General features: G+C 49.4%; 1 protein-coding gene and 1 long non-coding RNA gene across 3 annotated transcripts in view; one reads left to right on the top strand and one right to left on the bottom strand.

Annotated features, from left to right (window-relative positions):
• LOC310697648 overlaps positions 1 to 27989 on the top strand; it is a 272049-nt gene that overhangs the window by 5842 nt on the left and 238218 nt on the right. The window lies entirely within an intron of this gene.
• On the bottom strand, positions 12 to 27441 carry LOC310697285 (interleukin-6 receptor subunit beta-like). Of its 2 annotated transcripts, none has more exons than XM_083483755.1 (14): positions 27375 to 27441; positions 22301 to 22424; positions 20699 to 20880; positions 17491 to 17645; positions 15125 to 15308; positions 14179 to 14261; positions 13061 to 13280; positions 11149 to 11334; positions 10903 to 11004; positions 10031 to 10177; positions 7971 to 8114; positions 6974 to 7070; positions 4995 to 5076; positions 12 to 904 (listed from the first exon to the last, which is right to left on the bottom strand). In XM_083483755.1, the coding sequence occupies exons 1-14, from the start codon at positions 27427 to 27429 to the stop codon at positions 815 to 817; spliced, it is 1851 nt and encodes a 616-aa protein (XP_083339881.1). In that variant the 5' UTR covers positions 27430 to 27441; the 3' UTR covers positions 12 to 814. The 2 variants fall into 2 exon arrangements, with proteins under 2 accessions (XP_083339881.1, XP_083339880.1); XM_083483754.1 differs by lacking the exon at positions 12 to 904 and adding an exon at positions 2896 to 3855.

The raw sequence follows: 27989 nt of genomic DNA, 5'->3' as shown, positions 1-27989 counted from the left end.
GAAGCCGGACGTCCGATGCAGCTGTCTGCTATTGTTTCTGGGGCGTCTGCACTAATCAGAAACCGCGCCTTGGTTTTCGAACATTTCAGAAGTCAAACGGACTTCCGGAACGGATTAAGTTTGGCGCTTTTGTTTTTGCTATTTATTTTGCGTTTTTGTTTTTGAGGTTTTTCCAGTTCATTGGTTTTTGTGACTGTGTGGAGCCCAGTTCAGCGACTGATTGATTGATTGATTGTGTGACTGCGGAAATGGATAAAAGCCCCCCATCCAAACAGCGACTATCATCAGTGCACGTAAGAAAGAATAAAGTAATTTTTATCATCTACAATACTGTCTTATTTATTTTATAGTACAGTACATTGATTAGTGCTTTCATTTTATGGATCGATGGTCTTGTTAGATAGTAAAACTCATGTTCAGTTGCTGTTTTAGGGGTTGTTTTTAAAAGTCTGGAACGGATTAATCCATTTCGCATTACTTTCTATGGGAAAGCACGCCTTGGTTTTGGAACGCTTTGGTTTTGGAACGCTTTGGTTTTGGAACGGATTAAGTTTGAGAACCAAGGTACCACTGTACTCAAAAGCAAGCCCTACTGGCTTTGATGGGGATGTTCTCAAAGAACACAGGCAGAGTGTTTTCATCTTTGAGCTTTATTTTCAAAGCACAGCAGACAAGCAAACGAACCGATCTCCTTCGGGATTCCAGAGTGCAAAACCTCGCACGGACAAATTCTGCAGCTTGCCCCGGTGAGGGCAGGATCCTGCACTGATCCATTCCTTGTGCCTGATCTTGCAGCCAAACTCTCCTTGAGTTCTCATCTCCCACCTCCCACTCCACAACAAACTTCCCTTTGTGCCCCTTCCTCTTTTTTGCTCTGTAGGACGCACCAGACGATAGGACGCACCTAGTTTGGGGGGGGGGGGAAACAAGAAAAAATAAATTCTGAATCCCAGAAGCCAGAACAGCAAGAGGGATCTGGCTTCTGTGATAGCCACTGGGATAGCTGGTCTAACTTTGCGCGAAGCCTCCGGAGGGCAGCGGGATGAAGGCTTTGCACCACTAACCCCGAAGCTAGAACAGTGAGACGGAGCACTGCGCAGCGCTCCATCTCCCTGTTCTGGCTTCTGGGATAGCTGCACAGCCTGCATTCACTCCATAAGACGCACACACATTTCCCCTTACTTTTTAGAAGGGAAAAAGTGCGTCTTATAGAGCGAAAAATACGGTAAGTCTCCCCGCCACCCCAAGGCTCTGATCCATAGCATCTCCCACGACTCTCCTTGGCAGAACAATGGATTTGAATACCCCTTTTTTTCTTGCTTCTCTCCAACTCAGAATCCTACTCTCTTAAGCCTTATTGTCTCCAAAATAATGAAGCAGCGAGACCTTTCAGGATCTGACCCCCTACACACAAGCCAACCCCTACGGTTCCATTGGCCTTGCCCTTTTCAATTGCAGAAGCAGTTGCCCATCTCTCAGGAAGAGTTAAGTATTTTATTTTCTTCCCCTTTGGCAGCGTGACTCATCCTTTTGTCTGCAGATGTTCTCCTTAAGCTCTTCTGCCTGCCTTCGCGCCTCTCGTAAGAAACCTCACTTCCGAGCAAAACTTTCCTCCCCAAAACTTTCCTCCCCGTTCTTCCTTCTCTCCCTCTCTAGACACCAGGAAGAACTTTCTGGCGGTACAAAGTGTGTCGCCGGGCAAACGGACTCTCCTTCGCTGGAGATTTTTCAGAAGAAGTCGGATTGTCTAGGATTGTTTAGCTGGGATTCTTGCATTGCAAAGAATTGTACTAGTTGTATTATTATTATTATTATTATTATTATTATTATTATTATTAGTATTATTGTCATTTGAATGTAATATTTGGGTAGACGATTTGGAAGTCCGCAAGAAGGAGCAAAGATTTAATCCATAAAGTCCTAAGCTGCACTATACATTTCAAGCTGTCTTTAAACAGTCAAAGAATAATCGGAAAGGTAGTTTGTTCCGGGTGCTGAAAAATCTACTTTGTTCTGGGTGCTATTCCCCTCCCGGAACTACAATTCCCAGAGTTCTCAGGGAAGAGGGACTGACTGATAAACCACTCTGGGAAATATAGCTCTGTGAGGGGTCAACTCTGGGCACCCCTAACAAACTACGGTTTCCAGAATTCTTTTGGGGAAGCTGTGGCTCTTTTGTGCAATACTGCACTCCTTTCAATAACGCAGAAGAGCAGGAGGGGTCCTATCGGAAATCCAGAGATCTCTATGGCATCGATGGAGAGCCCAGCCACTCGCACCAGGTCACTGGTTCCACGGTCAAATCTTACTATTTCACGATGTTTCTTCCATAATGTTGTTGTTGTTGTTTAGTTGTTTAGTCGTGTCCGACTCTTCATGACCCCCTGGACCAGAGCACGCCAGGCCCTCCTGTCTTCCACTGCCTCCCGCAGTTTGGTCAAACTCATGCTGGTAGCTTCAAGAACACTGTCCCACCATCTCGTCCTCTGTCGTCCCCTTTTCCTTGTGCCCTCCATCTTTCCCAACATCAGGGTCTTTTCCAGGGAGTCTTCTCTTCTCATGAGGTGGCCAAAGTATTGGCGCCTCAGCTTCAGGATCTGTCCTTCCAGTGAGCACTCAGGGCTGATTTCCTTCAGAATGGAGAGGTTTGATCTTCTTGCAGTCCATGGGACTCTCAAGAGTCTCCTCCAGCACCAGAATTCAAAAGCATCAATTCTTCAGCGATCAGCCTTCTTTATGGTCCAGCTCTCACTTCCATACATCACTACTGGGAAAACCATAGCTTTTACTATACGGACCTTTGCTGGCAAGGTGATATCTCTGCTTTTTAAGATGCTATCATTGCTTTTCTCCCAAGAAGCAGGCGTCTTTTAATTTCGTGACTGCTGTCACCATCTGCACTGATCATGGAGCCCAAGAAAGTAAAATCTCTCACTGCCTCCATTTCTTCCCCTTCTATTTGCCAGGAGGTGATGGGACCAGTGGCCATCATCTTCGTTTTTTTGATGTTGAGCTTCAGACCATATTTTGCATTCTCCTCTTTCACCCTCAATAAAAGGTTCTTTAATTCCTCCTCACTTTCTGCAATCAAGGTTGTGTCATCTGCATATCTGAGGTTGTTGATATATTTCTTCCGGCAATCTTAATTCCGGCTAGTTATTCATCCAGCCCAGCCTTTCGCATGATGAATTCTGCATATAAGTTAAATAAGCAGGGAGACAATATACAGCCTTGTCGTACGCCTTTCCCAGCAGGTTAGTTTTACGATAATAAAGCTGAGCAGCGAGAAAGCTCGTATCGGGGGTCTTGCGAGATAAGCTAGGGTTTCCTCCTCGGAGTCCCTTGCGGGCTTTCAGCCGGGTGGAGAATTCCCTCCACCAGACTCACCAGGAGTGGAAATTCACCCACGGACCCGAACGCCCTGCTGCCTGGCCCAACACCCAGCAGGCCCTCATAGGTGAAATTCTGCAACCAGACCCCTTGGCCAGACTTTGATCCGAGAGCAGAGTTTTCAGTATCCTGGCTCTTGGAGGAGGACTGCGAATGGTGAGGACTTCTCTGAGTATCACTTATACCATGGTTCTTTTGGACCACGATGATTCTGGAGTAGTCGACTCGGCTCCAGGCGGACATGTTCCTCTGGGTCTGCCCCCTGCTTTCCCAGGAGGGGCTCCCGTTTCTGGTCATGGGGGCTGACTTTTGCAAAGGCCCGGGAACATCGACCAGCCACTGGTTCCCCAAAAACGCCTTCCTCCCCATCTCCTCCGACTGGGAGGGGAGAACTCTCAGGAGGTCGTTGATGGTCAAGGTGAGATAATCTTGACTCCATTTCTCAGGGCGACAAGGAGAGAAATCCTAAATAATAAGAATAATAATTTATTATTTGTACCCTGCCCATCTGGCTGGGTTTCCCCAGCCACTCTGGGCACCTTCCAACAAAGACCAAGACTAAGATGTCACACATTAAAAACTTCCCTGAACAGGGCTGCCTTAAGATGTCTTCTGAATGTCAGGTAGTTGTTTATCGCTTTGACATCTGATGGGAGGGCGTTCCACAGGGCGGGCGCCACCACTGAGAAGGCCCTCTGCCTGGTACCCTGTAGCTTTGCTTCTCGCAATGAGGGAACCGCCAGAAGGCCCTCGGCGCTGGACCTCAGCGTCCGGGCAGAATGATGGGGGTGGAGACGCTCCTTCAGGACAAGAAGGGGCTTAAGGGGCGTCCTTTAACAATTCTGACTCTCTGATTGGACTTGCGTAATGCCCATATTGCACTTTGCTGGGTCCAGCGATGGTTACAGCCTCTGCTCAGTGATTGGTTGGACTGCCCTTATGTCACAGAAGCACCGTGCTAGCCAATGATCCCATTGGCCGAGTCCTTAACGCCATCGGTTCCATGTTCTAATTGGGCTGCAATGCTTTTCTAATGCCCCTGCTCAGCGATTGGCTGAACTGCTCTTAGGTCACAGACAGGCTGTGTTTGAAGGCGCCTTTAACTGCCTGGGGCGGGGGGGGGGGGAATCCCTTTTGTGCCAATCCGAGCCACCCACCCAAACAACACTATCCTGGTATGCCCACAAATAGCAACACTTTGGAGGTCCCGAGCCGCAGGGAGGTTAGATTGGTCTCAGCTAGGGCCAGGGCCTTTTCAGTACTGGTGGAACGCTCTGTCACAAGAGACCAGGGCCCTGCGGGATTTGACATCTTTCCGCAGGGCTTGTAAGACAGAGCTGTTCCACCTGGCCTTTATGTTTTTCTCCCCTTATGGCTTTGATTTATGGGCTACTACTAAAACGAGGCTACATTTTAAATTGTATTTTAACCCGTATTTTAACTCATATTTTAATTAACTGTTTTTTTCTTTCTTCTATTACGTTTTATTGTCATTTTATTGGTGTTAGCCCCCCTGAGCCCGGTTCTGGCCGGGGAGGGCGGGGTATAAATAAAAGTTTATTATTATTATTATTATTATTATTATTATTATTATTATTACTCACCAGACACATTTTTTGCGGTGCCCACGTGGCAAGCTTGCTTTTTGCCGGGTCGGGAATCGGTGGCCACAGGTACTTCCGAAGCCTGAAAAATCCAGAGACTTTAGTTAAAAGAGTGAAGGTGGGAGACAGAAAAGAAAAAAAAGGACTTCAACCTAAACGAGTTCGGAAAATTAAAGAGAAAAGCAAAATCTAGGGTCTGCCTAGGAGGCAGAAGATTTTGGTTCAGTTTCAAAGTGTCTCTTTCGCAGAATGAGACTCGTATAATAATAATAATAATAATAATAATAATAATAATAATAATAATAATAATTTTATACCCCGCCCATCTGGCTTGGCTTCCCCAGCCACTCTGGGCGGCTTCCAACAAAATATTAAAATACATTAATGCATCTAACATTAAAAGCTTCCCTAAACAAGCAAGCTGAGGGGTGTGTGTGTGGACAGGGCTGCCTCGGTGGTGGCCCCAGGCTTCCGAAATGTGCTTCTGAGGAAGCCCCACTGAGCCCTGGCACGGGGCATGCCAGCCTCTGCCAAACTGGTTCTCTCTAGATACTTTTGGACGACAGCGCCCACCAGCCCAAGTTGGCACGCTGGTGATGGGAGTTGTAGTTTGAAACGGCCCTGGTGGCTAGAGGGTGGCGGGAGTTGTAGTTTGAGATGGCTACAACGACTGGAGCCGATGGGAGCCGTAGCCCAGAAGGGAGAGACTTTCCCACAGGCCGGTGTAGAAAGCGGCTCAGGGTCATAGCTGTCAACTTACAGATTTGAAAATAAGGGACCAGCAGCCTTGAAAATAAGGGATTTTAGTCAACCATCTGAAATACGAAGTTAAAAGGGACCGGATAATTTGGGAGAGCAACGCCGGTTTTTAGCCCTTCGTTTCCAGAGGTTGCTGCTCCAGACACCAGCCGATGAAACGCTGCAATTAAATAACTACAAGCAGCAACCACTTTTCACGCAAAACGAAGTCCAAGCTACGAAGATGCTGCTGCAGTTCTGTATCTTTTCTCTCGTGCTCCATCTGCAGCTCTCAGTTCCATCAGGCGGGGCAGGAGGAAGAGGGGGGGGGAAATAGCACCTGAAGTAAACCCACAGATCAGACCATCTATGCTAGTCTACCACTACAAATCTATGGGAGAAGCGCTTGCGGTCCTTCCCTTGTAGCAGTGGCGTAGCGTGGGGGGCGCAACATCTGGGAGTTAGGTTTAGGGGGCACAAATCCACGGGTTAGGGGGTGCAAATTACTTGCCTTGCCCCGGGTGCTGACAACCCACGCTACGCCACTGCCTTGTAGCCCTTGAAACACCTGCCCACGCCTCCGCCTCCTCCTCTTCCTCCTCTCTCTGAACTGCTTTCTCTATGGTTGCCCTCGCTCTCCTCTCAGGGCTCCTCAGCAATTCATAGGCCATGCCAGGCTGCCCATCTCATCCGGGTCCTTCGCTGGCACAGCTGCAGTATGGCCTAGTGGGAGCAGCGGTGACAGGCAGAGGGGAGGCCCCAGGCAGAGATGCTCAGTTTGGCGGCTGCGAGGAGGATGGTGGCGGAAGGGCCCGAGGCTCCCGCCAGTCCCAGCGGGGAGGGGTTCCCGGGGGCCGAGGCTGGTGAGAGGAGGCCGGAGGGGGGCGGACTGGGCAGCCAAGCAACACAGTTGGAGCCTCCCTCCTCCCTGGCCGGCAGGGAGGGAGGGAGAGGAGCTGCTTCCTTTGAAACCCGGGAAATTTAAGGGACATCATCAATAAGGGACAGCAGCGGGACATGGCGTTGGGATAAGGGACTTTCCCACCAAATAACGGACGCTTGACAGCTATGTTCAGGGGGTTTTCTTGAGTCATGCAGTCCCAAGCGGCAAAATGATTCCTTGCAGCCCTCTCTGGAGAATGTTATTTTTAAAAGAGAGAGAGAAGAAAAAGTTGGGAGCCCTAGCAAACGATGGGTTGGGCCTAGTGGGATGGGGAAGGCGATGCTTTATGGACACGCACAACCGATGCTTCCATAGGCAGGCCAGGGATCCGGCAAGCAGGACGAAGAGGAACCCCACGCAAAGGACGGAGGAAAGAATTTCGGTTTCGCCGTAATCTGCCGAGAAAGCAGAGGGAGAAAGAGGGAGCTTCAGATCTCGGAGGCCAAGGCATTCACCAAAGAGAAACCGGCGCCGCCACCCCCCTGCCATCCACAGGAATACAGCCACAACATTGCTTATTTCACAGAATTACAGGGGGTTGGGAACCGCTATGTAAAACCGTACATAAAAGTTTTCTGCTCCACTGCGCCATCTGGTGTTGCATGTTTGTAATGCATTCAAAACACTGTGGTGTGTTTTTAATACTACTACTACTAATAATAATAATAATAATTTATTATTTATACCCCGCCCATCTGGCTGGGTCCCCCCAGCCACTCTGGGCGGCTTCCAACAAAACACTAAAATACAATAACCTATTAAACATTAAAAGCTTCCCTAAACAGGGCTGCCTTCAGATGTCTTCTAAAGGTTTGGTAGTTATTTTTCTCTTTGACATCTGGTGGGAGGGCGTTCCACAGGGCGGGTGCCACCACTGAGAAGGCCCTCTGCCTGGTTCCCTGGAACTTGGCTTCTCGCAGGGAGGGAACCACCAGAAGGCCCTCGGAGCTGGACCTCAGTGTCCGGGCTGAACGATGGGGGTGGAGACGCTCCTTCAGGGATTCTGGGCCGAGGCCGTTTAGGGCTTTCAAGGTCAGCACCAACACTTTGAATTGTGCTCGGAAACATACTGGGAGCCAATGCAGTTCTTTCAAGACCGGTGTTATGTTGTCTCAGCAGCCGCTCCCAGTCCCCAGTCTGGCTGCCGCATTTTAGATTAATTATAGTTTCCGGGTCACCTTCAAAGGTAGCCCCACATAGAGCGCATTGCAATCATGGGGCTGAATGGGAAGGGTGGGAACGCTTCGGACACAGAGGAAAATGCAACCCCAGGAAACCCCACCATGTTCCCTCACCGGAGTCCTTGGTGTGGATGGTCAGGACGGGTCCGTCTGTGCTCCCTCCATCGTTGGCGACGGCGATGAAGACCGTCACGGTGGAGCTAGGAGCCAGGCCTTCAATGAGGTAGCCGTGTACGGAGCTGTCCAGGACGACCGCCGCTGGAAAACAAGACAGAGGGGCTGTTCCTGAGGCGAGAAGAAGGCTACAAAATGGCTACCAGCTCTGCATCCACAGTCAGAGGAGGTTGAGATGCTTTTGAAGACCAGTTGCAAGAGGGGAGAGTGGCGTTGTGCCTGGATCCTGCTTCCTATTAGGACATTGGGTTCGCCACCGTGAGTACAGTGGTACCTTGGTTCTCAAACGCCTTGGTTCCAAAACGCCTTGGTTCCCAAACGCCTTGGTTCTCAAACGCCTTGGTTCCCAAACGCATTGGTTCCCAAACGCCTTGGTTCCCAAACGCCTTGGTTCCCAAACGCCTTGGTTCCCAAACGCCGCAAACCCGGAAGTAAGTGTTCCGGTTTACAAACGTTTTCCGGAAGCCGAGCGTCCGACGCGGCTGTCGGCTATTGTTTCCGGGGCGCCTGCGCCAATCAAAAGCCGGGCCTTGGTTTTCGAACGTTTCGGAAGTCAAACCGGAACGGATTAAGTTTGGCGCTTTTGTTTTTGCTATTTATTTTGCGTTTTTGTGGCTTTGTCGGTTCATTGGTTTTTGTGACTGTGTGGAACCCAGTTCAGCTACTGATGGATTGATTGTGTGTCTGTGGAAATGGATAAAAGCCCCCCGTGCAAACAATGACTATCGTCAGTGCAGGTAAGGAAAAAAATTAATTTTAATTTTTGTCATCGACAACACTGTCTTATTTATTTTATAGTCCAGTACAGTGGTACCTCGGGTTAAGTACTTAATTCGTTCCGGAAGTCTGTTCTTAACCTGAAACTGTTCTTAACCTGAAGCACCACTTTAGCTAATGGGGCCTCCTGCTGCTGCCGCGCCACAATTTCTGTTCTCATCCTGAAGCAAAGTTCTTAACCCGAGGTAATATTTCTGGGTTAGGGGAGTCTGTAACCTGAAGCGTCTGTAACCTGAAGCGTATGTAACCCGAGGTAACACTGTACATTGATTGTTGCTTTCATTTTATGGATCGGTAGTCTCGTTAGATAGTTAAATTCATGTTAAATCGCTGTTTTAGGGGTTGTTTTTAAAAGTCTGGAACGGATTAATCCATTTTGTATTGCTTTCTATGGGAAAGCGCGCCTTGGTTTTGGAACACTTTGGTTTTGTTCTGCTTGTGTGCGGGGGGGGCAGTGTTAAAAATATAAAAAAAAGTTTCTCAAGGAGCTGAGATTTCTGCAGGTGCAACTTAGGCCCTCATCTAGCACCTGAGATCTTTGTGTGAGTTACTTGGACCCATTGAAACATGCCTTTCACCTCCTTAAGGCAGGGGTCAGCAAACCTTTTCAGCAGGGGGCCGGTCCACTGTCCCTCAGACCTTGTGGGGGGCTGGACTATATTTTGAAAAAAAAAAATGAACGAATTCCTATGCCCCACAAATAACCCAGAGATGCATTTTAAATAAAAGCACACATTCTGCTCATGTAAGAACACGCTGATTCCTGGACCGTCCGCGGGCCAGATTGAGAAGGCAATTGGGCCAGATCCGGCCCCCGGGCCTTAGTTTGCCTACCCTTGCCATGAGGTCTAGAAACTTGGTGTGTCTTTTTAAAAAATGTTAAAGCAACCACAGCCACATTTTTTGTGATGGGGGGGGCGTGTTCCCTGTCAGAACAGAACAAAGCTACAAGAAAGAAAGAAGATTCCACTACAAGAAAGAAGATTCCACCTAAACATTAGGAAGAACTTCCTGACAGTAAGAGCTGTTTGACAGTGGAATTTGCTGCCAAGGAGTGTGGTGGAGTCTCCTGCTTTGGAGGTCTTTAAGCAGAGGCTTGACAACCATATGTCAGGAGTGCTCTGATGGTGTTTCCTGCTTGGCAGGGGGTTGGACTCGATGGCCCTGGTGGTCTCTTCCAACTCTATGATTCTATGATTCTATGATTCTAAGCACATCCTTACTATGCTCGTCGTCACCCTCTTTTTTGTAGAAGACGGTGTAGTTCCGTATCACGCCTCCGCGTTCCTCCAAAGGGAGAATCTCCCACTGCAGCTCGACCCGGGACTTCCAGACTCGGACGGGATATAGAGTCGGAGCACGGAGTGGAGCTGGAGAAAGAGTGAAGAAAGGGGGGAGAGGGAGAAAGATGAGTATCTGTTTATAGACACACAAATCGAACTCTGCATTTACCGTATTTTTCGCTCCATAAGACACACCTAGTTTTTAGAGGAGGAAAACAAGGGGGAAAAAATATTCTGGATGAAACAGTGGATGTATGACTTTTGTGGTTCATGCTGTGGCCACAGACGTGATATGTGATTTGGCGGTGAGTATCTCTCCTCATGTATAGTTCAAGCTATGGTTTTCCCAGTAGTGATGTATGGAAGTGAGAGCTGGACCATCAAGAAGGCTGATCACCGAAGAATGGATGCTTTTGAATTCTGCTGCTGGAGGAGACTCTTGAGAGTCCCATGGACTGCAAGAAGATCAAACCTCTCCATTCGGAAGGAAATCAGCCCTGAGTGCTCACTGGAAGGACAGATCGTGAAGCTGAGGCTCCAATACTTTGGCCAACTCATGAGAAGAGAAGACTCCCTGGAAAAGACCCTGATGTTGGGAAAGATGGAGGGCGCAAGGAGAAGGGGACGACAGAGGACGAGATGGTGGGACAGTGTTCTTGAAGCTACCAGCATGAGTTTGACCAAACTGCGGGAGGCAGGAGGGCCTGGCGTGCTCTGGTCCAGGGGGTCACAAAGAGGCGGACATGAATGAACAGCAACAACAAATAAGTTTCGATGGATGGAATAATGGAATACTTTCTGGTCCCACCTACCAATCTGTTTGGAGTAAGCACTGGTCGAACCCGAAGCCCAGATTTTGCCATCTACAAGGGCAAAAACTTTCAGTTCATAGAGCATTCCTGGCTTGATTGCTTCTGGAAAGGAATAAAAAGATTCCACAAGAGGGAAATTAGCCCAAAACTTTTGGGTTTCCCTGCCCCCCCCATCACCGGAATTCTGCTGACGCAGCCAAGAATCGTATTAGCTTCTTTTGCTGCTGCGTCACACGGTTGACTCACCTGTGATGAGCGCATGGCCAACGCTCGCTGGCTGATAACGCCAGGACACTTCTCTGCCCTCTTTCGTGGGTAGTTGACCCCATTCGAAAATGTAGACTGTCATTGGGTTGCTTGGGAGGGGCCAGCGTAAGAGGAGGCTGTGGTCCCCTGCAGGAGAAACCAGGATGGGCAGTGGGGACAGCAGAGCTAGGAGCAAAAAAAAGAACGTCACGGAATACTCACCAACACTCCAAAACGCCAGTTTGGTCAGAAGATCTGAAGTTTGGGAGCAACAGCCGAGAAGGCCTTCTCCCTCATTCACCACCCCCAAGCGTGCCAGAAAACATGGCTTCCCCCAAAAGTCTCAGGGCAGGTTCATACAAGAGGATAAGGTAAAGGACCCCTGGACGGTTAAGTCCAGTCAAAGGCAACTCTGGGGTTGCGGCGCTCATCTCGCTTTCAGGACAAGGGAGCCAGCATTTGTCCGCAGACAGCTTTCCGGGTCGTGTGGTCGGCAGGACTTAACCGCTTATGGCGCAACGGGACACCATGATGGAAACCAGAGTGCACGGAAACACCATTTAGCTTCCCGCCACAGTGGTACCTATTAATCTACTTGCACCGGTGTGCTTTCGAACTGCTAGTTTGGCAGGAGCTGGGAGAGAGCAATGGGAGCTCACCCCGTCATGGGCATTTGAACCACGAACCTTCTGATCAGCAAGCCCAAGAGGCTCAATGGCTTAGACCACAGTGTCTACACTAGCCTGTAGCAGACAGATGAGTCTGAGATGAGTGTAAAGCAAAAGACAAAGGACCCCTAGATAGTTAAGTCCAGTCAAAGGCAACTATGGGGTTGCGGCGCTCATCTCGCTTTCGGGCGGAGGAAGCCAGTGTTTGTCTGCACACAGCTTTCCGGGTCATGTGGCCAGCAGGACTAAACTGCTTCTGGTGCAACGGGGCATGTGACGGAAACCAGAGTGCACGGAAACGCTGTTCAGCTTCCCGCTGGAGCGGTACCTATTTATCTACTTGCACCGGCGTGCTTTCGAACTGCTAGGTTGGCAGGAGCTGGGAGAGAGCGAGAGGAGGTCACTCCATTGCGGGGATTCGAACTGCCAACCTTCTGAACAGCAAGCCCAGGAGGATGGGTGGTTTAGACCACAGCGCCACCCGCTCCCGTATGGGAGGATGCGGTCCTTCTGATAGCCTGGGCCAGGGGTCTGCAACCTGCGGCTCTGGAGCCGCATGTGGCTCTTTTACATCTTTGCTGCGGCTCCGGGGCAGATACTAGCGAGGGGAGGAGGCGCATTGTGCGCCCCTACACTCCTCACTGTGGCGGGCGCTGTACTGGCTGTGACGTCGCATGGGGGCAGTGCGTGCGTTAGTCACGCACCGTCCCGATGTCACCTTCCCGCCCGCTCTCAGATCGTGGCTCCAGAGATATATTTGTTTTAAATGTCGCAATGGTTTTGTGGCTCCCAGTTGTTGTTTTTTCTTCGGAAACGGGTCCAAGTGGCTCTTTTTGTCTTAAAGGTTGCAGACCCCTGGCCTGGGCCTGAGGAATGTTTCCTTGAAGTCTTGCTTGCTTGACCAAAGCTCTTGCTGTGCGAATGTGAGTAGAATCCAGCCTATTGAACAAAGATAAAAATGGCATTTCCTGCCAACGTAGCAGTTCGAAAGCACGTCAAAGTGCAAGTAGATAAATAGGTACCACTCCGGCGGGAAGGTAAACGGCGTTTGCGTGCGCTGCTCTGGTTCGCCAGAAGCGGCTTGGTCCTGCTGGCCACATGACCCGGAAACTGTACGCCGGCTCCCTCGGCCAGTAAAGCGAGATGAGCGCCGCAACCCCAGAGTCAGCCACGATTGGACCTAATGGTCAGGGGTCCCTTTACCTAAAAAATGGCATTTGCTGTTCCCCACCCTCCTACTTCACCTTCTTGACCGCCGGATGGCGGGACCACGAGTTTGGTCGGAGGAGACATGCCCACCATGTTGGTGGCCACCGCAAGGAACGTAAATTCCTCTCCTGCCGGGAGGAGAAGGCTACACTGCAGGTCTGGAGTGAAGCACTGCAGTGTGGCGGGCTCCCCTCTCTTTTGTGAGTGAAGGCTGTATCCCAGAATCTCGCCGTTTGCCTCCTTTGGCGTCAGGGGCTGAAGGGAGGAAGCAAAAGGAAAAGTTTGCAACTGTTATAAGTAAAAACTGCTCCTTTCCCCCTTTTGTGGTATCCAGGAAAGACCTACATTGGCTCCCAGTACGTTTCCGAGCACAATTCAAAGTGTTAGTGCTGACTTTTAAAATAGGGGGTGTATTATACATTAGGGGCGTCTTATAGACGGAAAAATACAGTAAGATTTCCGGGGGGTTGCCATGCACAGATGTGCAGAAGCAGTCCCTCCGGCAGCAGAAACCTCGGGATCTGACCGGTGCTCTGGAACGGATCCTGTCCACAACCGGGGGTACCACTGTACACCAAACATCATATGCATGTCCCTACATCATATACAGGGATGCGGGTGGTGCTCTGTGTTAAACCACAGAGCCTAGGGCTTGCCGATCAGAAGGTCGGCGGTTCGAATCCCCATGACGGGGTGAGCGCCCGTTGCTCAGTCCCTTCTCCTGCCAACCTAGCAGTTCGAAAGCACATCAAAGTGCAAGTAGATAAATAGGTACCGCTCCTGCGGGAAGGGAAACGGCGTTTCCGTGCGCTGCTCTGGTTCTCCAGAAGCGGCTTAGTCATGCTGGCCACATGACCCGGAAGCTGTACGCCGGCTCCCTCGGCCAGTAAAGCGAGATGAGCGCCGCAACCCCAGAGTCGGCCACGACTGGACCTAATGGTCAGAGGTCCCTTTACCTTTACTTTACATCATATATACCAAATGCGGCCCCTTGGGACCTCAAGACGCTATCTTTGTGCGGCGAATCTTTCACCCGTCCAGCAACAGGCTTGCGCTCAGACAATGATGTTGGCACCATGCCGCCTTACGACTCTTGGCACATTGCAGAACCCTTTTACTCCACGGTGTTGGTGTATTGGATATCCGTCCTTACCTTCCACATGAGGACGACCACTCTGTTTCCATAGCCATCGGTGTGTCCTAATTTCCTCCAAAGTGCTGGCCCTGTCGACGGAACTGCAGCGGAAGCAAAACGCCGAGGTTCAGTACAGGCCTAGGACGCTCGTACCTACGGGACCAGCTCTCCTGGTATGTCCCACGGAGGACCTTATGGTCTTCAAACAAAAGCATCTTGGGGGTCCTGGGCCACAGGGAGGTTAGGCTGGCCTTGACCAGAGCCAGGGCCTTTTCGGCTGTGGCTCCGATCTGGTGGAACGCTCTGTCACAAGACACCAGGGCCCTGAGGGACTTTGCATCTTTCCGCAGGGCCTGCAAGACGGAGCTGTTCCACCAGGCCTTTGGCCAGGGCACAGCCTGACCCCCTCCTTTGGTAATCCTCACAGAACTCTAGCCCATGGTTGCCATTAATTTGATTTGAACTGATTTTATAATGAAATTTAGAATGCGGTATTATTTTACTGTTGTTAGCCGCTCTGAGCCCAGCTTCGGCTGGGGAGGGCGGGATAGAAATAAAAATTTATTCTTATTAGATCAGAGAAAGCACTTTATTCACCCAGCACAAACTACAGAGGGCCTTCTCGGTGGTGGCACCCTCCCTTCAGATGTGAAGGAAATAAGCAGCTATCCTATCTTTAAAAGACGTCTGAAGGCAGCCCTGTTTAGGGAAGTTTTTAATATTTAACGCTGTACTGTTTTTAACACTTGATTGGGAGCCGCCCAGAGTGGCTGGGGAGACTCAGCCAGATGGGCGGGGTATAAATAATAAATTATTATTATTATTATATTATTATTATTTGCCTGCTTGCTCTTGAGCAACCCCTTGGAACCTTAACAGTAGGGCTGGGAGGGTATCCCAGGGCCATCTAGACCAACCCCCTGTGATCCAGTGTCGCCTCTAAGCATAGCAGAGATCACCTTACCTTCAGGCAGGGTCCTCACAAATCTCTCACCGCTCCATTCACTCCAGGGAGGGCGCCCGCCGCTGATGGCGAAGGAAACTTCATGGAGGTATTTTGCCCTCACTCGGACAGAGTAGTTGGTGAAGGGGGCGACGTGGCAGATATTTGCGAAGCCGGGGGCATTTTCAGACAATGTAAGATTGACCTTTGTGGGAGGAGAAATATTGGGGAGTGGGGCGCACGCTTTAGCACTTCGCGTGTTTTTAAAGCTGAGCTGCCACTGCAAATTGAGGCGGGTGAAATACTCTTATTCGGTTGGTAAGTAAAGGCGGATCTACTGTGTTTTTTGCTCTATAGGACTCACTTTTCCCCTCCTAAAAAGTAAGGGGAAATGTGTGTGCGTCTTATGGAGCGAATGCAGGCTGCGCAGCTGTCCCAGAAGCCAGAACAGCAAGAGGGATTGCTGCTTTCACTGCGCAGCGATCCCTCTTGCTGTTCTGGCTTCTGAGATTCAGAATATTTTTTTTCTTGTTTTCCTCCTCCAAAAACTAGGTGTGTCTTGTGGTCTGGTGCGTCTTATAGAGCGAAAAATACGGTACTCTTATTCAGTTGGTAAGTAAAGGCAGATCTACATAATTTGCCAAATCACAGCCATCCTTTGAAATTGGTACATGTCTGGATTTTGCAACGAGGCCCTCCAACAAAGTAATGCGTACAAAAAAAAGCATTCGATAGGGTAAAGTGTGCCCATAAATGCATGCATTCGTGAAAATGGAATGCAAAATGCATTATATTATGTGAAATTGCGTAGCCAAAATGTGAATATTAGGGCAAATGGCTTCCAAAGATTTGTCAGGAGAAATTAGCACTACAATACTGATGAGGTTTAATGAGGACTTTAAAAAAAGAAAAAAGACTGGAACTTAAGACTCGGGACCGGTGTTATATGGTCTCAGTGGCTGCTCCCAGTCCCCAGTCTAGCTGCCGCATTCTGGATTAGTTGCAGTTTCGGGGTCACCTTCAAAGGTAGCCCCATGGAGAGCACATTGCAGTAGTCCAAGCGGGAGATAACTAGCGCACGCACCCTAACACTCATTTCCTTGCCCTTCTGAAGGCAGCCCAATTTAGGGAAGTTTTTAGTATTTCATGTTTTATTCTGTTTTTAATCTTGTTGGGAGCCGCCCAGTGTGGCTGGGGAAGCCCAGCTGGATGAGCGGGATATAAATAATAAATTATTATTATTACTATCTTCCTCTGATGTTTCCCAGGCTGCGTATACACCGTTGATTTAAAGCACATTCCCTGCCCTAAAGAAGCCTGGGAACAATAGTTTACCTCTCATAGAGCTACGATTCCCAGAATCCTCAATAAACTGCAGTTCTCAGGAGTCTTAGAGGTGCTTTGACGGTGCATGGGACGCAGTCATATTTACGATACGATACGATAATCTTTATTGTCATTGTCCCATACAGAACAATGAAATTGAAAATCTACGTCAGACATTCAGAAACCAACAAGCCTGCTATCCCAGCTATCCCAGCCTGGTTAGCCCCCTAAAAACTCTGGTACCCCATAATTAAATGCAATATACTCCCATAGAGACTACCTTAAAAAGGTAAAGAGACCCCTGACCATTAGGTCCAGTTGTGGCCGACTGGGGTGCTCATCTCGCTTTATTGGCTGAGGGAGCCGGCGTATAGCTTCCGGGTCATGTGACCAGCAGGACGAAGCCGCTTCTGGCGAACCAGAGCAGCGCACGGAAACGCCGTTTACCTTCCCGCCGGAGCGATACCTATTGATCTACTTGTACTTTTTGGGGTGCTTTCGAACTGCTAGGTTGGCAGGAGCAGGGACCGAGCAGCGGGAGCTCACTCCGTCATTGCGGGGATTCGAACTGCTGACCTTCTGATCGGCAAGTCCTAGGCTCTGTGGTTTAAACCACAGCGCCACCCGTGTCCCAGAGACTACCTTACCCTGCGTTTAAAACCAAAATCACATTTGAATAGAAACTGTTTCTCAGGCAGCTAGTCCTAGTCTTTATAACCCTGTACCTTCTTCCAGAAGGCAGAAGCTGAAAGAGATCATTTCCGGGGTGCGCACTATCCTGCACTATCTCTGCAGCTTTCTTATGGCACCTGGAAGCGTAGATTTGATCCAAGGTGGGAAGAGTGCGCCCAATTATTCTCTCCGCAGTCTTTACAACCCTGGACAGCATTGTTTTTCCCCTGACTGTGCAGCTCCCAAACCACACACACGGACCGTAAGTTAATACACTCTCCACAGTACAATTTGCAAGCCCCTTGGGGCTGGGGCCTGTCTTTCAATCAAATGTCAAGTCACAGGGTGCTACACAGATACGTAGCAACAGATCTCCGCCACTCACTCACCTGCTTCCAAGACGTCTCTGCCACATCGCGGAACTGGATTTCATACTCAGTCTCTAACACAGACAGCACCTCATCGCCGGGGATGTTCCATTCCAGGTAGAAGCACCGCGACTTGTTTGCTTCGGCGATGCTAACTTCAGGTGCGCTCAGTTTCACTAGATGTGGGGTGGGAAGAGAAAGTTGGGAAGTGAAAGTATCCAGCGGCGCAGTGTCAAACCCAGAAGGGCAGGGGTCCCATCCTGATACTCGCAGCAACGCCCCCTTCGAAGATTGTACAACCTTCTTGGATCCTACAGTAATCTCATAGTTGTGCAATAATAATAATAATACAGTGGTACCTTGCTTCCCAAGCTTAATCCATTCCGGAAGTCTGTTCCAAAACCAAAGCGTTCTAAAACCAAGGCATGCTTTCCCATAGAAAGTAATGCAAAACGGAATAATCCGTTCCAGTCTTTTAAAAGCAACCCCCAAAACAGCAATTGAACATGATTTTTTGCTATCTAACAAGACCATTGATCCATAAAATGAAAGCAATGAACAATGTACTGTCCTATAAAATAAATAAGACAGTATTGTAGAGGATAAAATTAAAATTATTTTTCTCTCTCTTACATGCACTGATGATAGTCATTGTTTGGATGGGGGTCTTTTATCCATTTCTGCAGTTACACAATCAATCAATCAATCAGTAGCTGAACTGGGTTCCACACAGTCACAAAAACAAGTCCCATAAAATGAAGAACAAGTCACAGTCAAAAAAACGGAAAAGCCACACAAACAAAAACACAAAAAAATTGCGAAAACAAAAGCTCCAAATATCACCTCTGTGTTGTGTGGGTGCTCAGGACTCAACAGCTGACAGACTCAACAGCTGATTAGCAGCGGGGGACTCAGTTTACAAACGGAACACACTCAACAGGAAGCGGAACATGTTCTGCTTCCAAGGCAAAGTTCACAAACCGGAACACCTACTTGCAGGTTTGAAGTGTTCTGTTTACAAGTTGTTCTGTTTACAAGTTGTTCAACTAAGCTGATCTACCTAATTTGCCAAATCACAGCCATCTTTTGAAATTGGTACATGTCTGAATTTTGCAATGCGGCCCTCCAACAAAGTAATGCGTACAGACAAAAAAAAGCACTTGATAAGGTAAAGTGTCCCTATCAATGCATGCATTCGTGAAAATGACATGCAAAATGCATTATATTATGTGAAATCGCATAGCCAAAATGTGAATATTAGGGCAAATAGCTCCCAGAGATTTGTCAGGAGAAATTAGCACGGCCTAGGACCCTTGAACCTACGGGACTGCTTCTCCCGGTATGCCCCACGGAGAGCCTCAAGGTCCATAAATAGCAACACCCTAGTGGTCCCGGGCCCTAAGGAAGTTAGATTAGCCTCAAACAGAGCCAGGGCCTTTTCAACACTGGCTCCGGCCCGGTGGAACACTCTGCCTCATGAGACCAGGGCCCTGCAGGATCTGATCTCTTTCCGCAGGGCCTGTAAGACAGAGTTGTTCCACCTGGCCTTTGGTTTGGAGCCAATTTGATTCCCTCCCCCTCTTTCTTTTTCCTCCTGTGATGAGGCTGCATTTTAATATTTTAATGTTTCAATATTTTAATTGTTGTATTTTAATCTTGTTTTTAAGTTGTATTCATTCAACTTGTTTTTATTATTGCTTGTTAGCTGCCCTGAGGCCAGCCTTGGCTGGGGAGGGCGGGGTATAAATAAAAATTATTATTATTATTATTATTACAGTGCTGATGAGGGTTTGTGAGGACTTAAAATAAATCAATCAAATGGCCTGGAACTTAAGACTATAAACTTTAGAAACTGACCCACCTCCTTCCACTCCGATTGGCTCCTGTCAGCACGAAAGGCGAGAAGACAAGTCTTCTCAGTGGCTGAAAAGCTCCCCTTTCATGCTGATTGGGTGGCTCTCAGGCAATGGAGGCAGACTCCCTGCTAGAACCTGGTTGCAGAATTAGCAAAGGGGTCTTCCACACCCTGCCCTGCAACCCTGAACAGCCAGTGGATCAAAGGAGAGGGATCCACTTGCTTTGCCATCTAGCCAACTTGTTCTGCTCAAAGCAGTAGGGTCTACCGGTCAGGCAATGACTGGGCAGATCCGGGTTTGAATATCCTACACAACCATGAAGCTCGGTGGGTGATGGAAGACACCGGGGACACACCCTTTCTCTCTTTTTCAGCCTAGCCTACCTCGCAGTGAAGGAATGGGTTTCCCAAATCTAAAATCTGACTGTGCAGTCAGTCTGAAACGGGCCCCAAAATCCCATTCTCCCTTCTCCAAGGGTGCATTAGCTAAAAACCATTAACTTGAGCTCTTGAGCAAATGTATAACAGGAACCTAGCTGTATAAACAATGCTCTCTCCTTTATCAGTCCGTGACGCCTAATGAATGGCCTTGTCAGTTCCAAAGTGGAGCAGGGATGGCACGTCTGGGTCTTATCTTATATCCTGACCACAAAGACGCACAGACCTTGTCAGCCACCCGGGAACGGCTCCAAGAGTGCTCTTACAGTTGGTGACCTTCTTACCCCAAGATAAGGAATACAGGAACAGGAACACCCTTTTATGGTCAAGAGTACCGAAACAGGAATATCTGTTTATGGTCATGGATGTCAACTTGCGTGTATGAGCTTACGTGTCTGCACTCCTGGGGAAGGGGGGAGAGGGTGCCTGGAGGATATATATACTACAGTGGTGCCCCGCAAGACGAATGCCTTGCAAGACGGAAAGAGTTTTCCGTTTTGGACGTGCTTCGCAAAACGAATTTCCTATGGGCTTGCTTCGCAAGACGAAAATGTCTTGCGAGTTCCTGCTGGTTTTTTCCCCTTTCCCCCCCCTTTTTCTAAGCCACTAAGCCGCTTATCAGCTGATCCGATCAGCAGATAAGTCGCTAAAAGCCGCTAATAGCGCTAATAGCGCTAATCTGCTAATCCTTCAATGGGCTTGCTTCGCAAGATGAAAAAACCGCTAGACGAAGAGAATCACAGAACGGATTCTTTTCGTCTTGCGAGGCACCACTATACATGGAATCACTCATTTCTTTGGACTTGCTGTGAACTGACCACGCAAGTGCCTTCTGCTATCCGGAGAGCAGAATAAACTCTTTCTCTGAATCAACCTCTAAGAAGGCAGGGTTCTTGTGCAGAGGGCGAGGAGACTTCCCCGAGTTTCCTTGCTTACCTATGCTCATTCCATGGATGCACATTTCCGGAGCGCTCACTTGGACGCCTCGACTCTCGGCAGTTAGGTTTATTTTGTAGAAAGCAAAGAGGTTCTCCACCGGGACGCCACAGGCACTGCCTCCCTGGGTGGCGGCACAGCTTCTCGTGTGGCCAAAATCCATTTGACAGCGTCCAGCTTCTCTGGAAAAAATAAACAGAAGGGAGGACTCCTTAACAGCTGCGGGTTCAAGGGGCAGGGGTGGAGAACCGGTGAGCCTCCGAGCCCTCCTTTAGAAATTTCCCAGAATGCCCCATCCGCAGCGTTGCTTCAGGGGATTGTGGGAAATTTAAAAATGGCGGCTCCAAGCTGCTCAGTAGGTAGAGTCTAGGGTAAGAAAACTCTTACACCCGGCACGGGGAATCCTGCAGCTTGCCAGATGTTTTGCTGGACTACAGAAACAGGAACGCCATCCCCTATCGAAGCTGGTTGGAGCTGATGAAAAACGGAGGCCCCAGAACATTTTGTTTTATTAGTTTTGAAAACGGTACAACAGAAAGGATTTATAAAGGTTGTTATCAAAATAAAAATAAACATTCATCCGTTCCTTGGTTGAAACTTGTTTTGTACACCATTCTGAAATTCAATTTAACATCACCTCCAATCTTCCCATTGTGTTCCGAGTCCTTAAATATGCACTTAATTTTATTTTCAATCTGCTTTGGGTGGGGTGGTTTCTCCCTTCCAACCTTTTGATGAAAATTCTGGCGGCTACTGTAGTGTACATGAAGATGTCCCTAAACCTTTTTGTGATTTTATTACCCATAATTCCTAGCAGGAAGGCTTCGGGGTTTTTTAGGGAAGGAACATTTGAAAATGTTGTTGAATTCATTGTAAATCGTTTCCCAAAATTGTCTAATCTTTTGACAGTTCCACCACATGTGGATGCATGTACCTTCAGACTCCAGACACGCTGCCTTGGTTTGCACCGCAGGGAGGTCACTTTGGGGCTGCTCATGCAGTGTTCTGACTTCACGCTCAGAGGCGCAAGCCATTGTCTCTCAAGGTGTTTGGATGCCAACATTGCTGCAGTTGCCTTGCCAAGGTCAAGGTAAAGGACCCCTGGACGGTTTAGTCCAGCCATAGGCGACTATGGGGTTACGGCGCTCATCTTGCTTTCAGCCCAAGGGAGCTGGCCTTCATCCACAGACAGCTTTCTGGGTGATGTGGCCAGCAGGACTAAACCACTTTTGGCGCATAACGGAAACCAGAGCGCACGGAAACGCCGTTTACCTTCCCACTGCAGTGGTATCTATTTATCTACTCACGTGTGCTTTTGAATTGCTAGGTTGGCAGGAGCTGGAACAGAGCAATGGGAGCTCAGCCCGTTGCGGGGATTCGAACCGCCGACCTTCTGATCGGCAAACCCAGGAGGCTTAGTGGTTTAGACCACAGTGCCACTTGCTTGTCTAGCTCAGCATTGAAGGAGCGATCGCTGGTTATGGTGGAACCCAGGTAGACAAAATTGTCAAGCAATGATAAGAATACTATTCCAACATGCTGGTTGTACGACACTGTGTGGCCCTATATCTCTGCCATCCCAGACACAGGCAGGAGACTTACTCTGTGATGTGGAGCCTGTATGTAGTTTCAGCGCCCATATCCAGCAACGGGTTCCAGTAGCATGTGATGTTTCTAGCCCAGAAGCTGACACAGTATTCAAGCTTCAGGCTCCTTGGAGCCACGCCTGAGAAATACAAGGAGAGAAACGAAACATAGAAACTTTTACTTATACTCTCCCCCCCCCCCACCTGGTACCCTCCAAATCATTCAATTCAAAGTGTTGGTGCTGACCTTTAAAGCCCTAAATGGCCTTGGTCCAGTATACCTGATGGCGCGTCTCCATCCCTATCGTCCAGCCAGGACACTGAGGTCCAGCTCCGAGGGCCTTCTGGTGGTTCCCTCCCTGCGAGAAGTGAGGTTACAGGGAACCAGGCAGAGGGCCTTCTCGGTGGTGGCACCCATCCTGTGGAACACCCTCCCACCAGATATCAAAGAGAACAACAATTACCAGACTTTTAGAAGACATCTTGGGAGGAAAGCAATGACAAACCTAGACAGCATCTTAAAAAGCAGAGACATCACCTTGCCAACAAAGGTTCGTACAGTGGTGCCCTGCAAGACGAATGCCTCGCAAGACGAAAAACTCGCTAGACGAAAGAGTTTTCCGTTTTTTGAGTCGTTCCGCAAGACGAATTTCCCTATGGGCTTGCTTCGCAAGACGAAACGTCTTGCGAGTTCTTGCAAGTTTGTTTCCTTTTTCTTAAAGCCGCTAAGCCGTTAATAGCCGCTAAGCCGCTAATAGCCGTGCTTTGCAAGACGAAAAAACCGCAAGACGAAGAGACTCGCGGAACGGATTAATTTCGTCTTGCGAGGCACCACTGTACCACTGTACTAAATTGCAGGGTGGGTGGGTTAAGTTTCAAAGAAGGGAGAGTACTGTGGATAATTCAGAGCACGCCATTCCTTTTGGCCTCCGTTTCCTTTTGCGGGACAAGCAAATAAATTCCCCCGCCCACAAACAAGCAGGCGATTGGGCTTTGGTTCGACAAATTCTGTGATCCTAGGCATCGCAATTGCCTCGCTCCCTAGCTAGCCATCCAGATTAATGGGAGAATGACCGCAAATTAACCTGGGAGTGTTTTTCTTCCGGAAACGGTGCCGTAGCGGAGATTAATAATAAACTGGAGAGGGGTGGGAGGTGATTCTGTGTGGTGTGTCGGCACAGGGAACAGATGGGAGGATTAGCAAGGGGGCGCTGGGGCTGGGGGGGGGTGGGACTCAAGAGCATCGGGCGATGGAAGTTGGAGCGTCAAAGGCCGCTGCTTCCGGAGGTAAGAGCGTGAGCAACAGGCTGGGAAACCTGATCTGCTTGCTGCCAAACAATTTCATGCCAGAAAGTGTGTGCGTCTGGAGAACGAGCCGTCGCCAGGGCAAAAGCTGGATCTGTGAGGCCCTTCGCAAAGCACTTTAAAGCGTGTTTGTGTGGGGAGCTCTGATTCTGCTAAAGGCTTATAGGTAAAGGTAAAGGGACCCCTGACCGTTAGGTCCAGTCGTGACCGACTCTGGGGTTGCGGCGCTCATCTCGTTCTATAGGCCGAGGGAGCCGGTGTTTGTCCGCATACAGCTTCCGGGTCATGTGGCCAGCATGACTAAGCTGCTTCTGGCGAACCAGAGCAACACATAGAAATGCCGTGTACCTTCCCGCCAGAGTGGGACCTATTGATCTACTTGTACTTTGCTGTGCTTTCGAACTGCTAGGTTGGCAGGAGCAGGGACCAAACAACGGGAGCTCACCCAGTTGTGGGGATTCGAACCGCCAACCTTCTGATCAGCAAGTCCCAGGCTCTGTGGTTTAACCCACAGCGCCACCCGCATCCCCTAAGGGCATATGCAAGACCACATCCAGTCCAACCCCCTCCCTGTGTTTCAAAAGCGAAGCCACGGACTCCCTACTTTAGAAAACCATGATATATCTATGGTAGTTTTAGTTATGTGAAAGGTGCCACAAACTCCCTTGGGGTCCACAGACCACCAATTGGGAACCACTGTTCTAGATGAGGTTGCCTAAGTTGGCGAAGCTCATTTGACTGCCGCAAGAAACAGCATTTAGCACCATCAGTCCCATATTGTGGAACGTTCTCAGGGGCTGTACTCCCTCTAAAGGAGCAAATGTGTCAAAAAGCAGAGACACCACCTTGCCAACAAAGGTCCGTATGGTTAAAGCTCTGGTTTTCCCAGTAGTGATGTATGGAAGTGAGAGCTGGACCATAAAGAAGGCTGATCACCAAAGAATGGATGCTTTTGAATTCTGGTGCTGGAGGAGACTCTTGAGAGTCCCATGGACTGCAAGAAGATCCAACCTCTCCATTCGGAAGGAAATCAGCCCTGAGTGCTCACTGGAAGGACAGATCCTGAAGCTGAGGCTCCAAGACTTTGGCCACCTCATGAGAAGAGAAGACTCCCTGAAAAAAATGGAGGGCACAAGGAGAAGGGGACGACAGAGGACGAAATGGTGGGACAGTGTTCTGGAAGCTGCCAGCATGAGTTTGACCAAACTGCGGGAGGCAGTGGAAGACAGGAGTGCCTGGCGTGCTCTGGTCCAGGGGGTCACCAAGAGGCGGACACGACTAAACGACTCAACAACAATTATCAATAATAATTACCGGTATACTTCAGAGAAGTGCAGATTTCAAAGGAGAGCTGTGTTTCCGGTTCAGGAACCGGAGGGTCGATTTTGGTCAGCTCATGTTAAAAGCTGCAAACCAAACCAAATTCTCCCCTGTACCTGCCTGGGGGGAGCGTTGCACAGATTGAACAAAAGTTTTGATCCAATCTGTTAACTAGGCATTGAATTGCAGGCTTTTCCAACCTCATTGCGGCAGATTTAGCCATGGATTAATCTCCACACACACACACACACACACACACACACACCTGCTTGCTCCCGGAAAATCACTCAGACAGCCCCTTTCCTCTCTGGAGATGGGGTCTGACGGAGGCCCGTTCTCCCCAAAGATCTGGAGAGATTGCTGGCTGCTCTCCATTAATTTGCAACCATGGACACAATGTTCCCCTGGCTTTCAGGAAGCAAAACAGAGATGTACGCAACACGGAAGGAGCATGCCTTGGACAGGGATGGGGTCTGGAGAGCGGAGGCAGTGGGGGCCGCCCTCCCCACCCCCTAGCAGCCCCACATCTGTGCCTACTGAGCGGGCAAAAGCGTATCGTTTTACACGTCCGGAGCAAAAAATAACCTTTCCAAAGCTGTCAACAAAGGCTGGGGGGGAAGGAGAGAGGTCTGAGGTGATGCCACAACTGTGAAGGCTCTTTTCTTGGAGACCTGTTTGCGCCTCCCCTGTGGTGCGGGACAGCGGCTTCCGGCTGAAAGCAATTTTCACCCTCCAGGCTCTGTGTGCTACAAAGTTGGGGGGGACGGACACTGGCTTTCTCAGCCATCGGGGCTGCTTTGGGGGGTGGGGGTGGGAACATGGTCCCAAAGGAAGCAGAGGGGAGATGGATGGCACATGTGGGGGGGTTTTTTGTAATCACCCAGGGAAAATTCAATCAGAGCAAAGCTCAATTTCCCCTCCTCCTGCGGTTTCGCTTGCAAAATGAGCAGGAAGATTTGCAATGCAGATCACTTTTGGAAGTGATAGCTGGACCATCAAGAAGGCTGATCACCGAAGAATTGATGCTTTTGAATTCTGGTGCTGGAGGAGACTCTTGAGAGTCCCATGGACTGCAAGAAGATCCAACCTCTCCATTCGGAAGGAAATCAGCCCTGAGTGCTCACTGGAAGGACAGATCCTGAAGCTGAGGCTCCAAGACTTTGGCCACCTCATGAGAAAAGAAGACTCCCTGGAAAAGACCCTGATGTTGGGAAAGATGGAGGGCGCAAGGAGAAGGGGACGACAGAGGACGAGATGGTGGGACAGTGTTCTGGAAGCTGCCAGCATGAGTTTGACCAAACTGCGGGAGGCAGTGGAAGACAGGAGGGCCTGGCGTGATCTGGTCCAGGGGGTCACGAAGAGGCAGACACGACTAAATGACTAAAAACAACAACCTTTGGCAACCTGGCACAACATCACAATGTTGTCGAACTACAACAACGTAGTCCATAGTCCGACAACGACCGGAGGGCACCAGGTTGGCAACAGCTGTGCTGAACGAGAGCGAGAATGCCGGCTTGAAATAATGGGCAGCTGTTAAAAGCACAGGCTGACTTTTAGCCTCTATTTAAATGATGTTAATTTGCATCCTGGCCTGGTAAACAGTGCCACCTGTCAGCAGCTGCACATACTGCAGTGTGATGTCCCGCTTCAGCGGTACCTATTTATCTACTTGCACTGGCGTGCTTTTGAACTGCTAGGTTGGCAGCAGCAGGGACTGAGCAACGGGAGCTCACCCCGTCATTGCGGGGATTCGAACCACCGACCTTCTGATCGGCAAGTCCTAGGCTCTGTGCTTTAACCCTCTGCCTGGTTCCCTGTAGCTTTGCTTCTTGCAATGAGGGAACTGCCAGAAGGCACTGGACCTCAGTGTCCAGGCAGAACGATGGAGGTGGAGACGCTCCTTCAGTTCTACTGGACCGAGGCCGTTTAGGGCTTTCAAGGTCAGCACCAACACTTTGAATTGTGCTCGGAGACATCATGGGAGCCAATGGAGGTCTTTCAGGACCGGTGTTATATGGTCTCGGCGGCCGCTCCCAGTCCCCAGTCTGGCTGCCGCATTCTGGATTAGTTGTAGTTTCCGGGTCACCTTCAAAGGCAGCCCCATGTAGAGCGCATGGCAGTAGTCCAAGCGGGAGATAACCAGAGCATGCACCACTCTGGCCAGACAGTCTACGGGCAGGGAGGGTCTCTGGATTATTTGTGGGGCATAGCATCTCTGAGTTATTTGTGGGGCATAGCAATTTGTTCATTCCCCCCAAAAAAATATAGTCCTGCCCCCCACAAGGTCTGAGGGACAGTGCTGAAAAAGGTTGCTGACCCCTGGACTAGAGCTTCCCATTCTGCTTTCATTTCCATGGCATTGCCTTGTTTTCACCATGCACAGCTCCTGGCAGTTTTCCTTTTTAAATACCATCCGGTTCATAAATGCTCTAAATTAAAAACCACAAGACAGCTGTTCTTACCTGAGCAGGAGACGGAGGTGAGGACAATCAGTACACATCTCAGAATCGGCTGCATCCTGAATCTCACACCAGCTTGGGAGAGATGGCAATGGAGGTGTTAACAAGGAACGTTTCCCTTTTCTCTTTTTCAAAAAGAGCATCTTGTAGAATCATAGAGAGATGGAAGGGCCCCCCAAAGGTCATTTAGCCCAACCCCCTGAAATGTAGGGACCTATGGGTCTCAGCTGCACTTCTGTTGTTGTTGCCTGTTGGCGCAGGCTGAAGTTGCTTCGAAATGGAAAAGTGGAAGCATGGGAGAAGTTTATTATCGTCTCTGTATAATTTTTATTAAATTTTTCTGTTTCACAATTTAAAGTACAGTCATACCTCCGGTTACAGACGCTTCAGGGTGTGTTTTTTCGGGTTACGGACCGCCGAAACCTGGAAGTACCGGAACAGGTTACTTCCGGGTTTTGGCGGCCGTGCATGCGCAGAAACGCCAAATTGAAACCTGCGCGTGTGCAGGTGCACAGCTGCGGGTTGCGAATGTGCAGCCCTCATGGATCACGTTCTCAACCCGAGTGTCCACTGTACTCATTTCTACATCCTTTAGATACCAATGACTTCCCTTCTCCG

This window comes from Podarcis liolepis, assembly GCF_965112155.1.
Source record: "Podarcis liolepis genome assembly, chromosome: 18".
NCBI lineage: Eukaryota > Metazoa > Chordata > Lepidosauria > Squamata > Lacertidae > Podarcis > Podarcis liolepis.
This window is presented reverse-complemented; position numbering and strand designations above follow the sequence as displayed.